The 19,423-nt window shown below is 35.3% G+C and overlaps 1 protein-coding gene across 1 annotated transcript in view; it reads left to right on the top strand.

Moving 5' to 3' along the window:
- LOC123686208 (lachesin-like) overlaps nucleotides 1–19,423 on the top strand; it is a 99,271-nt gene that overhangs the window by 68,319 nt on the left and 11,529 nt on the right. The window contains exons 4-5 of the mRNA XM_045626222.1: nucleotides 5,580–5,765; nucleotides 7,600–7,801. Of these exons, the coding sequence (XP_045482178.1) occupies nucleotides 5,580–5,765; nucleotides 7,600–7,801 (388 nt within the window). The remainder of the gene's footprint in view (nucleotides 1–5,579; nucleotides 5,766–7,599; nucleotides 7,802–19,423) is intronic.

Here is a 19,423-nt window from a genome sequence, read left to right as displayed (position 1 = left end):
AGCAAAAGTGCGTGGGGGCTGGGGTAAATTTCCAAGCCTTCTTCCCATGATGTCCCAAACATGCTTTATGGGCGAAAGATCGGGAGATTTGGGCGGCCATGGCAAAAGATTCACATGGGTTGCTTCAAATAAGTTTAAACTTACTCTGGCAACATGAGGTCGGTCATTATCTTGCTGAAATATTGGATTCTCAAGCCGGTTAAGGTAAGGGAGAACATATGACTCCACTATTTCTTGAATGTAACGCAGCGCTGCCATGTTACCTCGAATAAAGAATAAAGGCGACTAACTTGCATATGCAATAGCACCCCATAATATTACGCTTACTGTCCGGTGTACATGATGCTCAACGTCAAACTGAGGTTCACGTCTTTCTCCCCGACGTCGTCTAACCCTTCTTCGGCCATCATGTGCACCCAAGGAGAATCGAGATGCATCAGAAAAGACGACCTGATGTCATTCCACATTCCAATATGGACGTTCTCTGCACCACTGTAATCGTTGCCGGCGATGCTCAACCGTCAGAGGTAACACAAGATGGGGTCGATAATGCTGCAGTTCGGAGGTGAACCGTTCGGGCAGTTACAGGATGGCCTTGTTCTCCTAACCACTCATCAGCGAATGATCGAGTTGTCGCAAATAGGCCTAAAGGATCAATTGTGCCCCTTCTACGTCCGGTGTCTACTCTTCTTCGATTTTGGTCATTATCAAACCACGCTTGATAACATCTCGTAACAATAGTTGGATTTCTGTTCGTACGGTTAGCGATTTCTCAAAATGACAATCCCGCCTCCCGTAGATCAATAATTCGACCTCTTTCAAATTCACTCAGCTGGCGATGAATTCCACGTACCCGTGCTCTAGTCATTTAAACAACTAAACATCGACTTTGGATCTCCTCGAACAGCTGGTTTGTTGTAAAATTTAAAAAGGTTGGCAAAAAACGACTACAATATTTGAGTACTTAACAAAAATTGTTTGTATGAAAAAACCCTAACAATTTTTTTTCTCCAAATTCAATCATTTACTCCTTGCTATACTATCCATGTTTCACCAAAAAAGTTTAAAATTTAAACAGCTCCTTCTGGGTGTTGCAGTCTCTTTGTCAGTTAGAATAATGTCGATTTGTCGGCTCGAATGCATTGTGAATTAACCTCGTACATTCCAGTCGGAGTTTCTGGTCGGATATCCGTTGAAAAATTCCCGGAAGCCGAGCTCGGATCAGGTGCCTCGAGGTATAATGGTGAAAAATTTATTTTGCGCGTAGAGTGAGGTGGAAAAATAATTTTATCAGTCGCTATTTGAAGTGGCGGAAGGCCTATAAAGCGTTGATTGCATTGTCTGGCTATTCCCTCCGGTGGCACAAAGATATCCAATCAGATGTGCAAGTCACATTTATTGAATTTGCCACATACTACTTCTGAAAATCAACTCTCTTCGTAATAAAATCAGCGAGTATACCTTCCTTCGAACTGAAGCCGTTCAACACACCCCTGCAAACATGGCGTAAATGGATTTATATAAAAAGTCCCAAAGACGAATCGCTCCTGAAGTATTTGTCGGAAGACAATTTCAATTTCATTTATCCTTGGGGCCACGATTCAACCACAGGCTCACATAATGAATGTGATATCAGATATTCGGATGGATATATATTCTACAGGGAACGTACGGAAAATATATCTAGAAACGGGGGAGGGAACTGGAATAAAAGTTAAATCGAATTTTAGATGATTCAACAGAAACGAGAATTGAAAATTTCCCCACAATTAATGGTTTGGCAACCCCGCGAGTATCCATAAATTCGGTCGGTTCCAAATAGAGGGATGACTAGAACTAACGCACCCTCCCATACAAGATCTAGATTTCAATCAGAAACACCTCGAAAAACTTCTACCTGACGAATAATTCAGTGGTGTTCATTGAGCAAATAGAAAGCAAAAATTCCATTCGCATGAATATTTCGATTTTTTACTTCAAATTGTTCATTACGTGATAATAGTTATGAATCATTCGAGTTAAAAGTGCTTTGAAACAAGTCTTAAACTTTTGTATATGTGCTCAGCTTAAAATTAACCAGGGAGCTTGAATTTGTTATTTCATATCAACACCTAGAATCGCAAAATCGTCGGTTCTATGGTTTTTTCGATATTTTGATATTTTGCACTTCTGGTCACGCGACCAACAAAAAATTCTACACACAAAACCGCAAACTATTATTCTGCATCCGATTGCAAATTTTTTTTATCGATTCTGCACTTTTCAAATTCACAGGAAAACAAAATTTTGAATTTACGAAACCGATAGTCAGATTTCGACTACGAACCTAACTGAGGCATTCGAAACTAGCTTGGAAATTTCTGTCTTTTCCTTCGGAAGGTTATTTTGTATACTGTCCCCTGGACGGACGTGCAGAATTTAATTAGAGGACGGATTTTTCATCAGTCAGTCGAACTTTATCGCTTGAGATCATTTCTGGCTCAAAATTCGAAAATTATAGACATTGTAACGATCCGTTCGGGGAATGAGTGCCCAAAAATCAGGAAAGCGCTGATGTGTCATTCATGCGGCAAACGCACCCTTGGATTCCACATAACTGTATATAATATACCCATATACAGTTCTGTGGTATCCAATGGCGCAATTGGAGCTTAAATGAGCAAGAGCTCAAAAGCTTCTGACTAAACGTAAATGCTTGCCTCCTTTTTTCATAGGTAAACTAGAGTACTTTCCAAAATTAATCAAATTGGAGTCTTCTAGTTTTGGACCACCTATAGGAGGGTCAACATTCTCATAGAAATTTTCGAAATTGCAATCTTTACAATATTCTTCCAAGTAGGTGAGGCCTTTTTCATTGCAATCGGTTGTTTGTGGAGAAATTTCAAATACGTCATTCACTCAATTTAACTTTTTTATGTAAACTCGAGCTGATTTCAAAATTCATTGAAATTCGTCAGTTTGCTAGTTTCGAAACAGGTTTTATATTTTCTCGTCTCGCGATAAATCGAAATGAGTCATGATATTGTTTTTGTCATCGTCAGACTGCTGCATATGTTTTTATCAGAATATCAGATAAACAACTCGATTTTCGTTCAGCTGAATGTGAAAAAATATAAACATCTGTTTGAATTCGCGATTTTGATGTTTAGATATTGATCGTAATTGCGAATAAATTCAAATTCGAATTTTTGTTTGAAATAATTGTATTTAATGATACATTGTTCATACTACCAATCCAATAAAATTGGATATCAATTATATGAGAATCACAATGTCTAAGTGCGAAGTTTCGAAATCAGTTTGAATTTATGGTACAGAGATAGGAATAACCAAAATGGAGCTTCGAAATTTAGTACACAAGAAGACATTTGCATAACAGCCAAAAATGTTTTCTTCTTCTTTACCAAATTTTCAAATTCTAGTTTGCTGTTATTTATCACATTTTTTGTGCCTGAATTCTTATAAATACTTTCTACAGTTTGTAGGACTTTGAGTGTCTGAAATTGAATTGAAATGTGTTCTGAACTGCGCGGTTGCACATTGTAATTAGTGTCCAATTTTATTGGGAGTAAAAAAATTGGAAAACTTGTTTCAATCATGATCACCTGCCAACTAGTTCAATATTTCAAAATTCCTTTTTTAATAACATAATCAATGTTAATTTTTATGAGGACGTCCATAAAGAGAATATTTCATTTAACAGAATAGAATTCTCATTTTACACTGAAATAACCAAAATAGCTTTCAGGGAAAAATTCGGAGAATGTATCATTGAAAAATTATGCTATATCAAGTTTTTTCTCTTTTAATTAACAATGCTTTTGAGTAGACATTCCACGAATGAGGAAAAAAAATCTGTTATGATGAAATGGAAAATTGCATAGAACAATATGAATATTTATCATAATCCTTGCACATGTGGACTTTGAAAGAATAGAGTACATAATCCACAAAATATTATGATGGTCATGTCAGCTTCGACGTCAAAATGGTTTTTTCCAACAGTCATCCGCTGAAATGAATGAATTCCCGGAAACATAGGTAGAATTTCCTTGAAATGATCAGAACTGTTCTATATTTAAAACTCCAATGAGGGCGCTTCGTTTTGGAACTGGAAGCAATTTGAAATTCACAAAATACAAGTGAACGAACAGGAGTTTTTCCCGTTGGAGATTATCTCACGGGAAAATTGAGTTACTTTGAAAGATGGTATTCATCGTTTTATCGACAAAAACCGTAAGAGACTTCAAAGAGGTAATTTCGGTATAAAATTCCGAAATAATTCCAACGCTAATTCCAGATTAATGAAGAAGCTTTCAGAAGGAACTCTGGCCAGTAATTTTACATATTCTCAAGTCCTTTGCCTGTAGAGAGAAGATCCTCCTTAATTCGGTATATAAATTTTTTTTATTTCAACTCCTGTATACTCGTTATCTTCCTTTTAACTAGGAACCAGCCAGGAAGTTTCGGAGTATTCCAGAAATTTGAAATTTTGGTTGACAATGGAAAAAAGTTTCATTCCAACACAATAGATTATTTTCAAGCGCAACTGTCTTTAACAGAAAAGATAAGGTTAATTGTTGTCAACAATCAATTTCTCATATTACTCAAGGAAAAAAACTTCAAACGATCTTGAAACTTATAACCAATTATCATAATTTCAATCAATAGGATATCTTTGTTTTCAATTATCAAGAGATTGAATAAATATCAAAGTGTGCATTTTTTAGTTACAAGAAATTCTATAAGATATGGGGATGCATCTTTGGAGATGTAACTGAATTAATTTATCGTAATATATGAGTTTCAATATTTGTGAATAAAAGATATGCAGTCTCCTAGATTACGTCCAAATAACATCAGATCTCATATACATATACTCAATTCCAAATGTGGCTTCCAGGTAAATGTGTGGTATCAGATAAATTGTAGGGGACGTGGTATGTGCTAGATATTCAGAACTCAGTGACAGGAATGCATTACAGAAACAGAATAGAGGTTTAATGCTTCTTTCGCTAAAGCAATTACGCGAAGTTAATTTCTTGTCATGAAAATTATTAAATAAATGAACATTGCACCGAACTTGTCAACGTGGAATGTCTTTGAATTACGGAGTTCACCGGAACATCCGTTTGTAGTGGAATGAAATTCGTATATTCTACCGAATTTCGATGATTTTTCTTCACATCGCCCATCAACAAATCTACGACAACAAATTGGCGAAGGAACTGGGCCCATTTGTTACAAATTGGCGAAGGTGCCAGTATAATGAAATGTAACATTTCGATAATGTGAGCCAGCATTGCTCATGTTGGAGAGTTTTTTGAGTAATTTTGAAATTTTCAATGTCTATATTGATGTTCAGTTTCGCAAAATATTGTGCAATTCGTTAGATGTTGTAACTAACCAAAAATTCGAAATCGATCGTTCTTAAGGAGAAGATATCGGCATTCTAGTTTTCACTGTTCTATACGAATTCTCTCCGTTAAAACCAGAGCTAGGGAATAATAAGTTCTCAATGCCGATCCGGAAAAATCCTAGCGGAATCTCACTGACCCTTCAATTTATTTTTATTACAGGTGGCGTGGATAAAGTCAGACACCAAAGCCATACTAGCCATCCATACTCACATGGTGGCACAGAATCCAAGATTATCTGTTACGCACAATGGTCATAATACGTGGAAACTTCATGTTTCCAACGTTAAGAAAAACGATTCCGGAACATACATGTGCCAGATCAATACTGATCCTATGCGGAGCCAGGTAAGAAATATCAAAAGATATTTTTTTTTATAGATTATGGTCACGATTCAGCGGTGACCTTGGAAAGATTTGTATATAAGGAGTTTTCGTTCTAATTAGGAATTTGAGTAGGAATGATTACTGTAGTTGTTTTGATGACTCTTCAGAAATAGTATGAACGACAAAACTGCAAAATTTTGAGACCCTCACGTTTCGTTTACTACTGCGGTAAGCATCTTCAAAGGTTTCTAGGTAGAAGTTTATAATTCGATGCTGAATTTCTCCAAATTTTTCGACGTTTCTCTCGAAAGAGATATTTATTTTGTCGATCTATTGCTGGTAATCAGGTGATGTGCTCTATTGGTGTTTCTGCTCTTCTGTTATGTTATTCGAATGTTTGGTTATTTTGATGGCTTCCATATTCATTCATGGATCGAGGGTTTATAATATATCTGTCACAATTTCTGGTGACACCATTATCCGAGAGGTTTATCCGTTTTATTTCATCAGCAACATCGTTCATGCTCTAGAACCTGTGTTCGATTGTTGTTTTTTTTTGTAGTACCAATAAAAAGTTTTCCACAATTACAATTGTTTTAGAAAATGAGTTATCCCAGTTTTTATCTTTTCATTTATACAGGGTGGCCATTTGAAAACGAAACAGACTATTACAGACGAAATAAAGTTTTTCGATAGAAATGCTCGGACAGGTCGATTTCTGTTTCGAGGGGGACAACTTAAGATGTAGGTTACGGACGCATAGCGCTTCAACCCTTGCTGCTACAACCCCCACCCCCAATTTTTGAATAGGGAAGATGGGGTGAGTGATACCTCAATTTAAAGGTATTTTTATACTGATTTCAGCACAGTAATTGTTTTTTCATTTTATGCATTAGTTCTCGAAATATTCATGCGTTAGTTAGTTAGGAAGGAAGCCACAGTCATGGTTGTTTTGAAGCTCAAAATGTCGATTTTTCACAAAACACTACAAGTGCCATGAAAACACCACTTCATTTTCAAATACTTAGTTAAGAATATTTCGAGAACTAATGCATAAAATGAAAAAACAATTACTGTGCTGAAATCAGTATAAAAATACCTTTCAAATGAGGTATCACTCACCCCATCTTCCCTATTCAAAATTTGGGGGTGAGGGTTGTAGTAGCAAGGGTTGAAGCGCTATGCGTCCGTAACCTACATCTTAAGTTGTCCCCCTCGAAACAGAAATCGACCTGTCCGAGCATTTCTATCGAAAAACTTTATTTCGTCTGTAATCTCGTCTGTTTCGTTTTCAAATGGCCACCCTGTATAATTCATACCTCGTGGCAGGTATTTTACTGTTCGAAAGTGAAAATATCCAAGATGAAATTTTGGGATGCTGATGAAGGTAGCTTTATTTTGTAGTATAACCGTAAATAATCAGAGTGGAGAGATTATCAGAGGGATAGAAGCGAGTTTAGCGGCTTTTGATAGAATGCCAAACATTCTCAGCAATGGTCACATTCCACTTGGATCTAAACGCTAAGTTTACGATGCCCGAGTTTTACCTTCTATGTATTCTCACACAAAGCGGTATATCTGAAATAAAGTGAGCACCGCAAAAAGGGATTGAAGTCACTGAAATTCTTTCATGAATTATCCGTTGCTTGAACTGTGTTCTTGAATCGAATAAATAACGGTTTTGGTTACGATACTGAAGCAGAAGTTATTCCTTTCAATTATTCGGTTCTACAGGCTTGATCGCATGAATTTCTGAGATATTTTTCGAGTATCATACGGTTAAACTGAGTTAATTATTATCCTATGATTTTAGATGTGAAAAAATTGAAATAATGAATAGTAAACTTTTTTTTAGATGGGCCATCTGGAGGTTGTCATTCCTCCTGACATTTTGAACGACAACGAATCAATGGAAGGTGGCAGCGTTGCCATAGAAGGGGGTACCATTAAGTTGAGATGTTCCGCCACTGGTGTCCCCGAACCAGCAGTACTTTGGAGAAGAGAAGACAGCCGAAGTATCGTTCTACGACATGAAAATGGCAGAGAAAAGCAACAGGGTAAGTTGAAACTACTTTGAATTATTTGTATCCATTATAATTGCAATCTTCGAATAAATTGCTATATGCAATTCGAATTTTATTGTTTCTCGATAAAAATATGCTTGGTGGACCTTATCAAAAGTGGAATGACTGCGTAAAACGTGAAGGAAACTCATAAATACTCCGAAATCCAAGGAGAATTTCGACCCTCGGACGACAAAATCGAGAGGGGAGAGCCCTAAAAATTTCAATAAGTCTAATTTGGGGACATTCAAAGAAGTGTATAAAACATCACCGCACGGATGAAACAAATAATAAACTTTTTCCCCATCATGTTGAATCAGAGTCTATTTGCTTTTCTGCGGTTGACTTTTTTTTCGACGATCATTATGAGCTAATGAATTTCTGAAATTCTATTTTACCATTCAGTTTCATCCGCGGTTTCTTTTTTATTTGATCCTTACAGTACAAGTGGAACCTAATTGCTAATGATCTCCTCAGAAATGTGAACTTTATTGGAAACTCAATCAATAAACCTTATATATTTCAAATTTGGAACACAATTCTTCATTTCATTGTAAATTAAAATTTCGTTTCAATAATAATTGATACAATTGATATTCAACCTAACTGAATTCAGAAATAAAGACAAAATGGCAACATTAATGCTAAATATTATGAGGATGGTATCATTTGGAGAATTTGAATAACATTAATATTCCGATATCTTAGTAACTGCTGAAACGAGTAAATATTTTAGGATCTAGTTCTTCTCAAGAAATTTTTGGCATCAATCCAATGATTATTATGTACGGAATCGTAAAAACCTGATATCTGTGAAGTTAGCAGATGCGAAAACAAAAATCTACTTGGTTTGAAAGTTCTCCTGACTTCCCATTGGTGCTTTTCTGATTGTTCCACTCATATTATGGGCCGAACCAGGTGCCAAATGATATTTCCTGTTAATTTCTGATGGAGACCAAAATCAACAAAATGAGAAGTCTCAAATTTAAATTAGGCGGAAACCATAGAGAGCAAAATATACGGTAAAGAGAAAACCGAGACTAACGAGGGAGTTAGTTACTCGAATTTTTTATTGTACTTGTTTCGACGGAGTATAGAATGCAAATCAGAATCCAGAAAATGGAGGATTAAGTTCTGGGTCAGCATCTGCTCTCAATTCTCAATGAATTATTGCATTCTCGATACGAATGAACCTTATTAAATTCGTTCTCCGTTTTCGGCTTTTTATTCAAGATATTAAACATGAAGTTGGCTAGAATGTTTCATAAAATGATCAGAATGTAGATTGAGCCCGATGTGTTGAATCGAAATACCAGCGTTCCGTTTCAGAGGACTGGAATTATGTTTTGAATAAGAAGAACCGGTTTTTTTTTCTTCTTGCTGCGAGATATAACAGCTTTTATGCTGTTCATTTCGTATCAGAAACATAGGAGGTATATGAATAGACGTCGCAGCTTTTGGTGCTGGTATGAGCCTGCTGAAGCGGACTAAAATATCGGAGACTAACAATCAATTTGTGGCTAACATTTTCTGAATGTTGATGAAACAATGAATTGTTTCCATCGGGTGCCTTTCTACGTGCGCTATTATTTTTTGCACACAGTGTACCACATCGTTGTATTCACAGAAATCTTCATTTTTCACGAATATCGAGTTCAGCTTTGTTCGACAAAATAATTGAACTCGAAGGGACGCCAAATTGAGACAAAAATATAATACAGAGGTGAATAAAAAAATACCCTGTCGAAAAATACAATTGGAAAATATCTGGGTCCTTTTTTCTGTTCGTATCCAGGCGACTTGCGCATTCACCAATTTGTTACGCTAGTTCATTAGATATATCGAATGTATGGCATATAAATGAAAAAAGGCTACCGCTTAATGATCAATTACAAACGATTCGTTCAAACCTAGAAAAATCTCGCAATACCCTCATTTTTTGTAGATAAAATAATTGGGAATTCACCTCCAACTTCACATCCTTTTTATTTCCGCTTCAGTGAAGCAATAAAGTGTCACTTATAACTGTGCATTCAGTCGAATCAAAATCAGTGCTCATTTGGAAACAAACTTCATATGATATTGTGATTAGAAACGATTGGATTCGTTGAACCAATATGAAGTAAAAAGGTGTGTTTGTATTTTTTTCTCTTCTGTTCATTTAACAACAGAGGTATCATTCTGAGGTAGAAGCAGATGGATCTCTAAAATCTTTTCATGAGTGGAAAAATATAATTGGAAAATATCTGGGTCCTTTTTTCTGTTCGAATCGATGAACTGGCGCATTCGCCAATTTGTTATACTAGTTCATTAGAAATATCAAATGTAAGGCATATAAATAAAAAAAGGCTACTGCTTAATGATCAATTACAAACGAAGTCGTTCTAACCTAGAACGCAATATCCTCTTCTTTCTTAGATGAAAATAATTGGGAATTCACCTGCAACTTCATATCCTTTTTATTTTCACTTCAATGAAGCATCAATGTGTCACTTAAATCTGTGCATTCAGTCAGAACGAAATCAGTGCTTATTTGGGGATAAACTTCATATGATCTTGTGATTAGAAACGATTGGATTTGTCGAACCGATTCGAAGAAAAAACGTGTGTTTTTATTTTTTCCTCACTTGACAACAATAGAGGTATCTTTACAAGGTAGAAGCAGATAGATCTCTAAAATCTTTTCGTGGGTGGAACCTTTAGATTGAAGGTCGCCATAGACGTCGAATTATCAGGCCGGTGAGCATTATTTGACGGATTGAGCGTCGGCACTTTGAAACACAAAGAGTCGATAAACGTAAGGGTCAACTACAGTCTTGTACACGTACATAAAACGTATGGGCGGTACGTTGCGATATTTCAAAATGCCAAGAAATAATGTCGGTCCTGTGTGAGCTACCGACCGGTCTCCGAATAGTGGCGGTCACCATCCAGCCAATTGGAAGAATAAAGACAAATGTTTAGTTGGGGTTCTGAAGCGCTGGCGGAAATAAATGCCACTCGCAATGCCAGTTCAGTTTGATGGAACGTGCACCACTCTGCAGGACAATCATTTCTGAAATAATAATTCCCCAACTGCCGGCTGGAGGTGCGCCTGTTTAAAAAAAACGACGGAAGGTGGCATGACTGATCGTTTGAAGAGCATCCCCGCTTGTATCAGGATGAAGTACTCCACTATGACCTCATCGAGCCATCCCCACGTCAGATTTATATTCGATTGGGCGGCACCACTGCTAATCCGACTCTCAGTTTGCTTATTCCACCACAACTCCCTGCATTACTGCCATTTTGAAGGATTTCAACTTTACATTTTTGTTCACCTATCCCTAGGGAAATATCAAACTATCATTTCGTCCAAATGCCACTAGCTTCCGAATTTTCAACCAAAAATGATTTAAATGGTTGTATGTTCGACTGAATGTGGAAATAACAATACCCAAAGCATAACTTTCCAATTATTTTACAATGACAACAAATTGGCGGAGGAGCCAGTCTTAAAATTACATTCATTTTTTGTCGATATTATAACCACAATTCTGAAGATTTTCAACTCTACATTTTTGTTCGTCTATTCCTAGAGAAATATCGAGCTATAATTTCGTCTGAATCTCACTAGCTTTCTAATTTTGAAATAAGAATTATTTCAAATGATTGTATGTTCGACTAAATGTGGAAACAACAACACCCAAAGCATAACTTTCCAATTACTTTACAATGTTAACAAATTGGCGGAGGAGCCAGTTTCAAAATTCCAGATTTTATTTCGAAATTATAATCACATCGAAAATAGACGTTTACAAATCAGTCTGGATTCTTTCAAGCGCCTCAAGATTCGATTTACCCAATAGGCAGATTAAACCTTGGGGTTGAAGACCCTTCTCAAATGAGGAATAGACATAATTGATGATGTCTTACGCCTTTGTGAAACCACTAGTTCCTGGAAGGGATAGACTTGAGGATAATTGATCCCGAGCAACGGCGCTAAGAAAACTCTATTCTCAACCGACAATTTCGTAAACAATACAACGCATGTGCCTAGACGAATGAACTGACTAACGCAGAAGGAGAAAGAATTATTCTGCATGTGTGCTTCAAGAATTGACTACTACGGATCTGTTTTTATTGTATGAGATACATGGTTTAACGAAAATTATTGTAAGGATTTATTTTATGCGTATATTTGGCGCACAAAAACAATCAATTTGAATTGATAATTGCTCTCTAAATGTATATTAATTATGTAGTAGACCCCTCTTCAATAATTTTATTCTTTTGGTGTCCGTGAAAAACTTTTTAATAATTAATAGTATTTCATTATAAATCTTTGGTTTATTGTATTTTTACTATAACAATTTGTTTGTTGTAATCATTCAACGTTGGTTTGAATCCCTCAAGTTTTCACTAATTTTCTGTTTAGTTCCTACCATATTTTATTGTTGAAAATATTGAAATTCACGGAAAAATTGAAAGTAAAGAAACGGAAATGAAAATGGCACACGTAGTTTTTTCGCATCATGCTATGATTTTTTAAGATTTCAAAGCTTCTTGCCAATAAGGGGGACAATATTCTTTATAAAATCAAATAACCCATTAAAAATTGTAACACACCTGAAAGTTTTATGATGGGTTGTAAAATTATTTCTCTAATTTAATGGAGAATCAAGTGGAACCAGAAATAGTAGCAATGAATAAAATTTATTAGGAATGCTCATATTAAAATATATTCCCGCCAATCCTGTTAATATTGGAAGTGTAAATATTCTCGTTATGCACAATAAAACTGGGTGTGAATCGACTAGGTACAAATTTTCGAAGAATGTACGCCAGTTGGTATGTTTGAAGCAATTATGGAATATCAATGCGGTATTTAACTATTCATGCAGGCCGTTATCATGGGACCTTCGTATTGTATTCAATCCTGGATAGATGAACAAATATTTTTGGGGAGAAGAGTACACAAACTAGCGCCTAGGAAGGCGATGTTCCATGCAATCTGGGAATGTTTATACAGTATAATAATATTCAGGTCACTAAATTTGGCTATACAACGAACTTATGGTGGAAATGACATGATCCCCTCGGGATCTATCGCAAGATGGGTTTGAATAATGGCATCTGATATCCCAAATTTTGGAATAATTGGTTTCATCAAACTTCCAGAAATTTTCGAGTTTTCCAAATTCATCCTTCGGAAACTAGTCCAGTAATGGTTCCTGTTTCATTCTAGGATCAGAGTATCGAATCCTTTCAATAGGATTTTCAAATAGGAATGACACAATTCTACAACAATATAATGGCAACACAGTGTATGAATTTTTGAAAATTTTGTCATTTGTGTTCAGTAGGTTATGCCAATTCATCAATTGAATTCTTCTTAAATTTGTCAGTGTCGATAAATGAGCACTGTTTTTGATGAAATAATTCAAGAATTTCTAAACGTTTTCGAAGCGTGATTCTTTTTATGATCAAATGGCTCCACCTACTCAATAATAATTACATATTATGTAAAATTTCGAAAAACTGAACACAATCACTTTAATTTCTACAGTTTGAAACATCGAAACGATCAGAAACGATCAAATATTAATACTTGTAGAAACATGAGCACTTTCACTCAAAATTTTCTGGAACGAGTTGGCATTTCGAAAAATGTTGGATCTGTTTTCCTTCATATTATTATACAGGGTGGCCATTTGAAAACGAAACAGACGAGATTACAGACGAAATAAAGTTTTTCCATAGAAATGCTCGGACAGGTCGATTTCTGTTTCGAGGGGGACAACTTAAGATGTACGTTACGGACGCATAGCGCTTCAACCCTTGCTGCTACAACCCCCACCCCCAATTTTTGAATAGGGAAGATGGGGTGAGTGATACCTCATTTGAAAGGTATTTTTATACTGATTTCAGCACAGTAATTGTTTTTGCATTTTATGCATTAGTTCTCGAAATATTCATGCGTTAGTTAGTTAGGAGGGAAGCCACAGTCATGGTTGTTTTGAAGCTCAAAATGTCGATTTTTCACAAAACACTACAAGTGCCATGAAAACACCACTTCATTTTCAAATACTTAGTTAAGAATATTTCGAGAACTAATGCATAAAATGAAAAAACAATTACTGTGCTGAAATCAGTATAAAAATACCTTTAAATTGAGGTATCACTCACCCCATCTTCCCTATTCAAAAATTGGGGGTGGGGGTTGTAGCAGCAAGGGTTGAAGCGCTATGCGTCCGTAACCTACATCTTCAGTTGTCCCCCTCGAAACAGAAATCGACCTGTCCGAGCATTTCTATCGAAAAACTTTATTTCGTCTGTAATCTCGTCTGTTTCGTTTTCAAATGGCCACCCTGTATGTATACTGATCTACAACATGCTGTATATTCTATTGAACTTATTCGAATGTCTCAGGAGGTTTTTACTAACGAGAAAAATACAAGAGGGAAAGTGAAGATTGAAATTACACCCTGTATATCAGAATGAACTAGATTTAATTGTTATAAGGAGGTACGGGAAAGATGTCCATTTAATTTCACCACTGAAATTTCGTTTTGTCGTTCGAGTCATGTTCGATTGTGCCTGGATAATAGAAAATCGATTCGAACCAGGAACTTATTGCTTGGCTATATAAAACAGATTTTACGATACTAGGTATATTCGGGTATTTCTGAAATAAATTCCCCCAAACTACCTCCAATGGATCCTTAGAGCAACGTATACCGTACGAAATTAACAAATAAATAACGCAAATAATTTTTGTTGAATCTTGAGAGACCTATATACAGGGTAACTTTCGCAATTCGAAAAAATTCAGCAATGGAATTTCCCGAAATTCCAGTTGCTTGTAGACTGGAATGTGTTGATTAAAACGATTAGGAGGGAATTGCCTAGGTCTGAACGTTTGGCCCCTTGGGCTCCTAAACTAAGGCATCCTCACAATTTCCATAATGGGGTATTGGAATGAAACTACACAACCACAACAGTCTCTAAATATTATCATATTTTTGAGAAACAACACTCCAATGAATTCGGAATAAGCTCGATTTTGAGCTATTTCAATAATACCGAACGAATAAAATCGTTTTTGACAACAGAATCCTGTCATTGAACTGTTTCAGCATTTACTATTTGGAAGTTGATCAACCAATTTAGCAGTTAACAATAGGTTCAAACATTCAATTATAGAGAATTCAGTTAAACAGAAAATATCACAAATAGCCATAAAACGAATACCTCATTATAAAAACCAAAAAGTCATTTCTCTCGTACATCTTCGTACGTGAATTGAAAAAAAATACTCTGTACCATTTGTAGAACCTTCAGTGTCCGAGCACGAACTTTTTTCATCGTTAATATCCAGTTTTTGGTATCAAAATTGAAATTCTGATATTCAACATGAATGCTCATATTTGACCACTCAAAATTTGGAATCGAGATAAATTGGTGATGTTCGTTCAGGAAATACTCTAAGATTATTAACTTATCGAGTGACAAAGTTATATTGCAGTTCTCGATTGGGAATCCACGTCGGCAAAATGCTGGAAAATGTTCGAAAAGATGTACAATCATTACGAAGAGTTAAAGGAGATTCGCTTATTTGTCGCTGGAATATCGATGTTCTTGCGAACGAAACAAAGAAACGATTGAAAAGTAATTCATCTCTTGGATAGCAAATGACCTGCCAATAGCACGAATGGTCAAGGAAAGTCAATATATTCTTCGAATTTTCTTACAACCCATTTGATAAAGGATTTTTCCCATTTGGAAATGGCCTGACCGATACTTATAAGCCGTTTATTCAATTCAAGGGTCAAGTTCAACAATAGCAAACATGCCATTATATTCGTAACTTATTCATTAAGTCAAATATAGAACGATTTTCTTTGCTTTCAGAAACCTACATTCGAAATATCAATATAATTTCAATAATGAGGCTCACATAATAGGCTATTTGCTATAGAATTTATTTCATTCGAGGGCATTCATACAGATCTGACTTTGGAAAACAAAATCTATTCATACATTTCTTTACAAGCTGAGGAATAAAATATTAGGTCAATTTACGATGACGTCAATTCGAAATATATACTTCAATCGACATTGAACACGAGTTATTATTATTTCCATTATTTAATTATTGAATAATAATTGTTTCGATACACAGTCATTACTCCAGATGTCTCACATGTTGAATAAATCATTAATTGAAATGGATTTCCACCAATTAACTATGAAGTCAATCGAATTCAAGAATCATTTTGCTCTTTATGTATTGCTGTGAATTTCCTACAAAAACTATTCAATGAATTTGCATTAAAATTATATTCACGAACAAAATGATTGAAACTACAATAAAAATACTATTTCTTATTCGATACTTGATTGTTATACCTTCAAGAGACATCACTATACGAAAAACTCTGGTCTCTTCGAAAGTTATTTTTAAAATATCGTGACAAATTCAAAAAATCCAGGATGTGGAATCTATTAAATAGCCTTTCAAGTCATCATATTCAATCAAACTTAGAGTAAAACGGTCCATTCACCAAGTCAATTCGAGTAGCTTGCATCCAACCCTACTTATATGCAATATGTAGCAATCTAGGGAGCGTAATTTTTTTGAAGATCCATTAACAGCCTCCCCTTCAGTTGATGGTCGCATAATAGCTTTTTGTGCGCGGTCAAAACATTATTCTAGTCTATTAGTTATGGCCTTCATTCCCTCAAACATGCCAGTTTCGTCAAAGTAAAGCATAAACCTCTCAATATCTGAAACTCCGATAGCTATAAACTTGTAATAACGTTGTTCCCGAAAGTTTGTGTTGAGTTGATGAATGCAAATAGATTGTATCGGTACTGCATTGTTGCCTATTTGGAGACAGAAAGGGCAGAATTATCTCGAGAGATGTTAGGGAGACTGAATGATATAATAACACCTTTTATTGGATGCGTAGAGAGATCAAAATCTGATAGGAGTAGAGGGAGGGTTAACCAGGGGAAACTTCTTCAAATCATCGCCAAATCGATCGAGAGCAGCAAAGTGGAATGTACAGGGTGTCCCAAATTTCGAGATTAAAAGACTTAGAAACAAAAATCTTCAAGGAACCACGATCTCTTTTTTCGAAATGATAAGATATCAGAAAGCAGATCATAGCTATTTGGATTCATTATCGTGTTTCTAAAAAAAAACTGTTCCAATTCCCTATATATTGGTTCATGTTCGAAAAAATTTGAAACGTTTTTTTCAGTAATTTTTATGGTTCTTAGATGGTCATAACAGATCATAGGAATCAATTATCCTTTCAGAGATAGCGAGCTAGATCTAGAAAAATATTTTAAGCTCTTATTTTTCAGAGCCGGAGAAACTAGAGATCAAGATATATACTGTGTCCGTAAAGTATGGAGCAAATTAATTTTTAGCTAAACAGACCATTTTAAGAAATAATCCTGAAACACGTCGCTTTTTGATTTTAATTTTAAATAATAATCTTATATACAGGGTGAAATACTTTTGTGTAATGACGTCTCCGTCATTCAAATGGAACACCCCCATTTTGTCTCTATTTTCCGATTACTCTAGCTGAGCTGATTCCAAAAATGTATCACATGTTGATTACAATTGGTACAGAGTACAGGGTGAACAAAAATACAATAGTTAGGTGTGTTCTCATAAAGTAACGCGTAACATTCTTTATTAGTTGAATCAACAATATTATCAAAAATACTTATTGTTTAGCGGCAATTGGTTTGAATGTAACACCCTGTAGTTTGTTACATTTTTAGATTAATAAAAATGAACTCTTTCCAAACATGTTTGGTACTTGTGGTCTAGCAGACAGAATATGAAAGAAATTATTTCTCATCAATTTAAAAACATTTAATGAATGTAACAAACTACAGGGTGTTACATTCAAACCAAGTGCCGCTAGACAATAAGTATTTGTGATAATATTGTTAATTTAACTAATAAAGAAAGTTACGCGTTACTTTATGAGCACACACAAAACTATTGTCTTTTTGTCCACCCTGTACCAATTGGAATCAACATGTGCTACATTTTTGGAATCAGCTCAGCTAGAGCAATCCGAATATTGAGACAAAATGGGGGTGTTCCATTTAAAAAATTGATGGAGACGTCGTTACTCGAAAGTAATTCACCCTATATATTAGATTATTATTTTAAAATACGGTGAATTAAAAGAAAAATCGACGTGTTTCAGGATTATTCCATAAAATGGTCTGTTTAGCTAAAAATGAATTTGTTCCATACTTTAGGGACACAGTGTATATGATCTTCTTTCTGATATCTCATAATTTCTAAGTCTAGTTCTCGTGATTCTTTCAGGAAGCATCGATTTTTGTACAGCCTGTACTGGGTGGCCCACATAAAACAGCTCATCCTGTAATATCCTTAAGCCGATCAGGTTAATTTATATATGAAGGGGAACATTCTGTTGCTGAAAATTTGTGGGTGTCCATTTGCAATCCCCTCCAGAATCGCAAATGCCAATAAGAGTATAGTTTCTCACATCGAAACCAACTCCGAAATCCAGGAATTCGCAATCACAAAATGCTTTCCCTCTCTCAATGAAAACGCATTATTATGGAAATATCAAATAGGCGTATGAACTGGTTTATACGATCAATTCCATGATATGACAGTCGAATGATCAGTTCATGTTAACTAATTACTCTACATAACATAAGATTAATTAAATTCCATATGGAATTTGTCATCGTTAATCAGAATTTCATAGGTAGCCTCTAAAGCATTTTGATTCCACATGTATAATGTTCACGTTGTTGATTGTGGGTAAAGAGCGATTTTATCAATGCAATATGTTGCAAAGGTGGAGAAGCTTATATGTTTGGTGAAATCTATTCGATGTCTGTTGAAACTGGTTTCAAATGAACATCGCATCTGTCCTGATTTAGTTGTGCATGAGGTTAAATCTTCTGCTTTGAATAATAATAATGATGACATTTCATTTATTGATGGGAAGGGATTATTAAGATTTGATTTGGAAAGACTATCAGCTGCTTTTTACTTATATCACTGAAGTATGAGAGAGAAATGAATGTTTTGGTTTCTTCGAAGAACATCTAATAGATTTTACCAAAAAATGAGCCTTTTCCTCACAACTGACAGCATGTGGAATCAATAAGCAGGAGACTCAACTATTTCCAAAGAGTTTCGAAATTATCATGGATGAACTGTGTTATTCCAAACATAATTATATTAGTAGATTTTCAAGCGAAAGATAAGCACAGTACTCCCAAATTATTTTCATATTTTTTCATAAATCTTCATACATATTGAAGTTAGATCTAGAAAAAAACCATAGTAAAAATCCACCAAGCATATTCACCATAAACAATAGAATTCAATTCTGGTGTTTTTAACGAGAAGAATTGCAAGTTTTCTAGCTGCCACGAATGTCAAGGTATAGAAGGATAAGTAATTATATTCGAAGAATGCAAATTAATTACTATCGCTTCAAATGATGTTGATAAATGTGATCGTTTCTCTGTTCAATGCACAGTCATTCATTCAATTGATAAAGTTACAGAACGAAACACAGAAAATGAACGGCTATGTATTTTATTCTGTTCAAT

Source organism: Harmonia axyridis, chromosome X (assembly GCF_914767665.1).
Source record: "Harmonia axyridis chromosome X, icHarAxyr1.1, whole genome shotgun sequence".
Lineage (NCBI taxonomy): Eukaryota > Metazoa > Arthropoda > Insecta > Coleoptera > Coccinellidae > Harmonia > Harmonia axyridis.
Note: the sequence above shows the minus strand (reverse complement) of the source record. Positions and strands in the feature narration are given on the sequence as shown.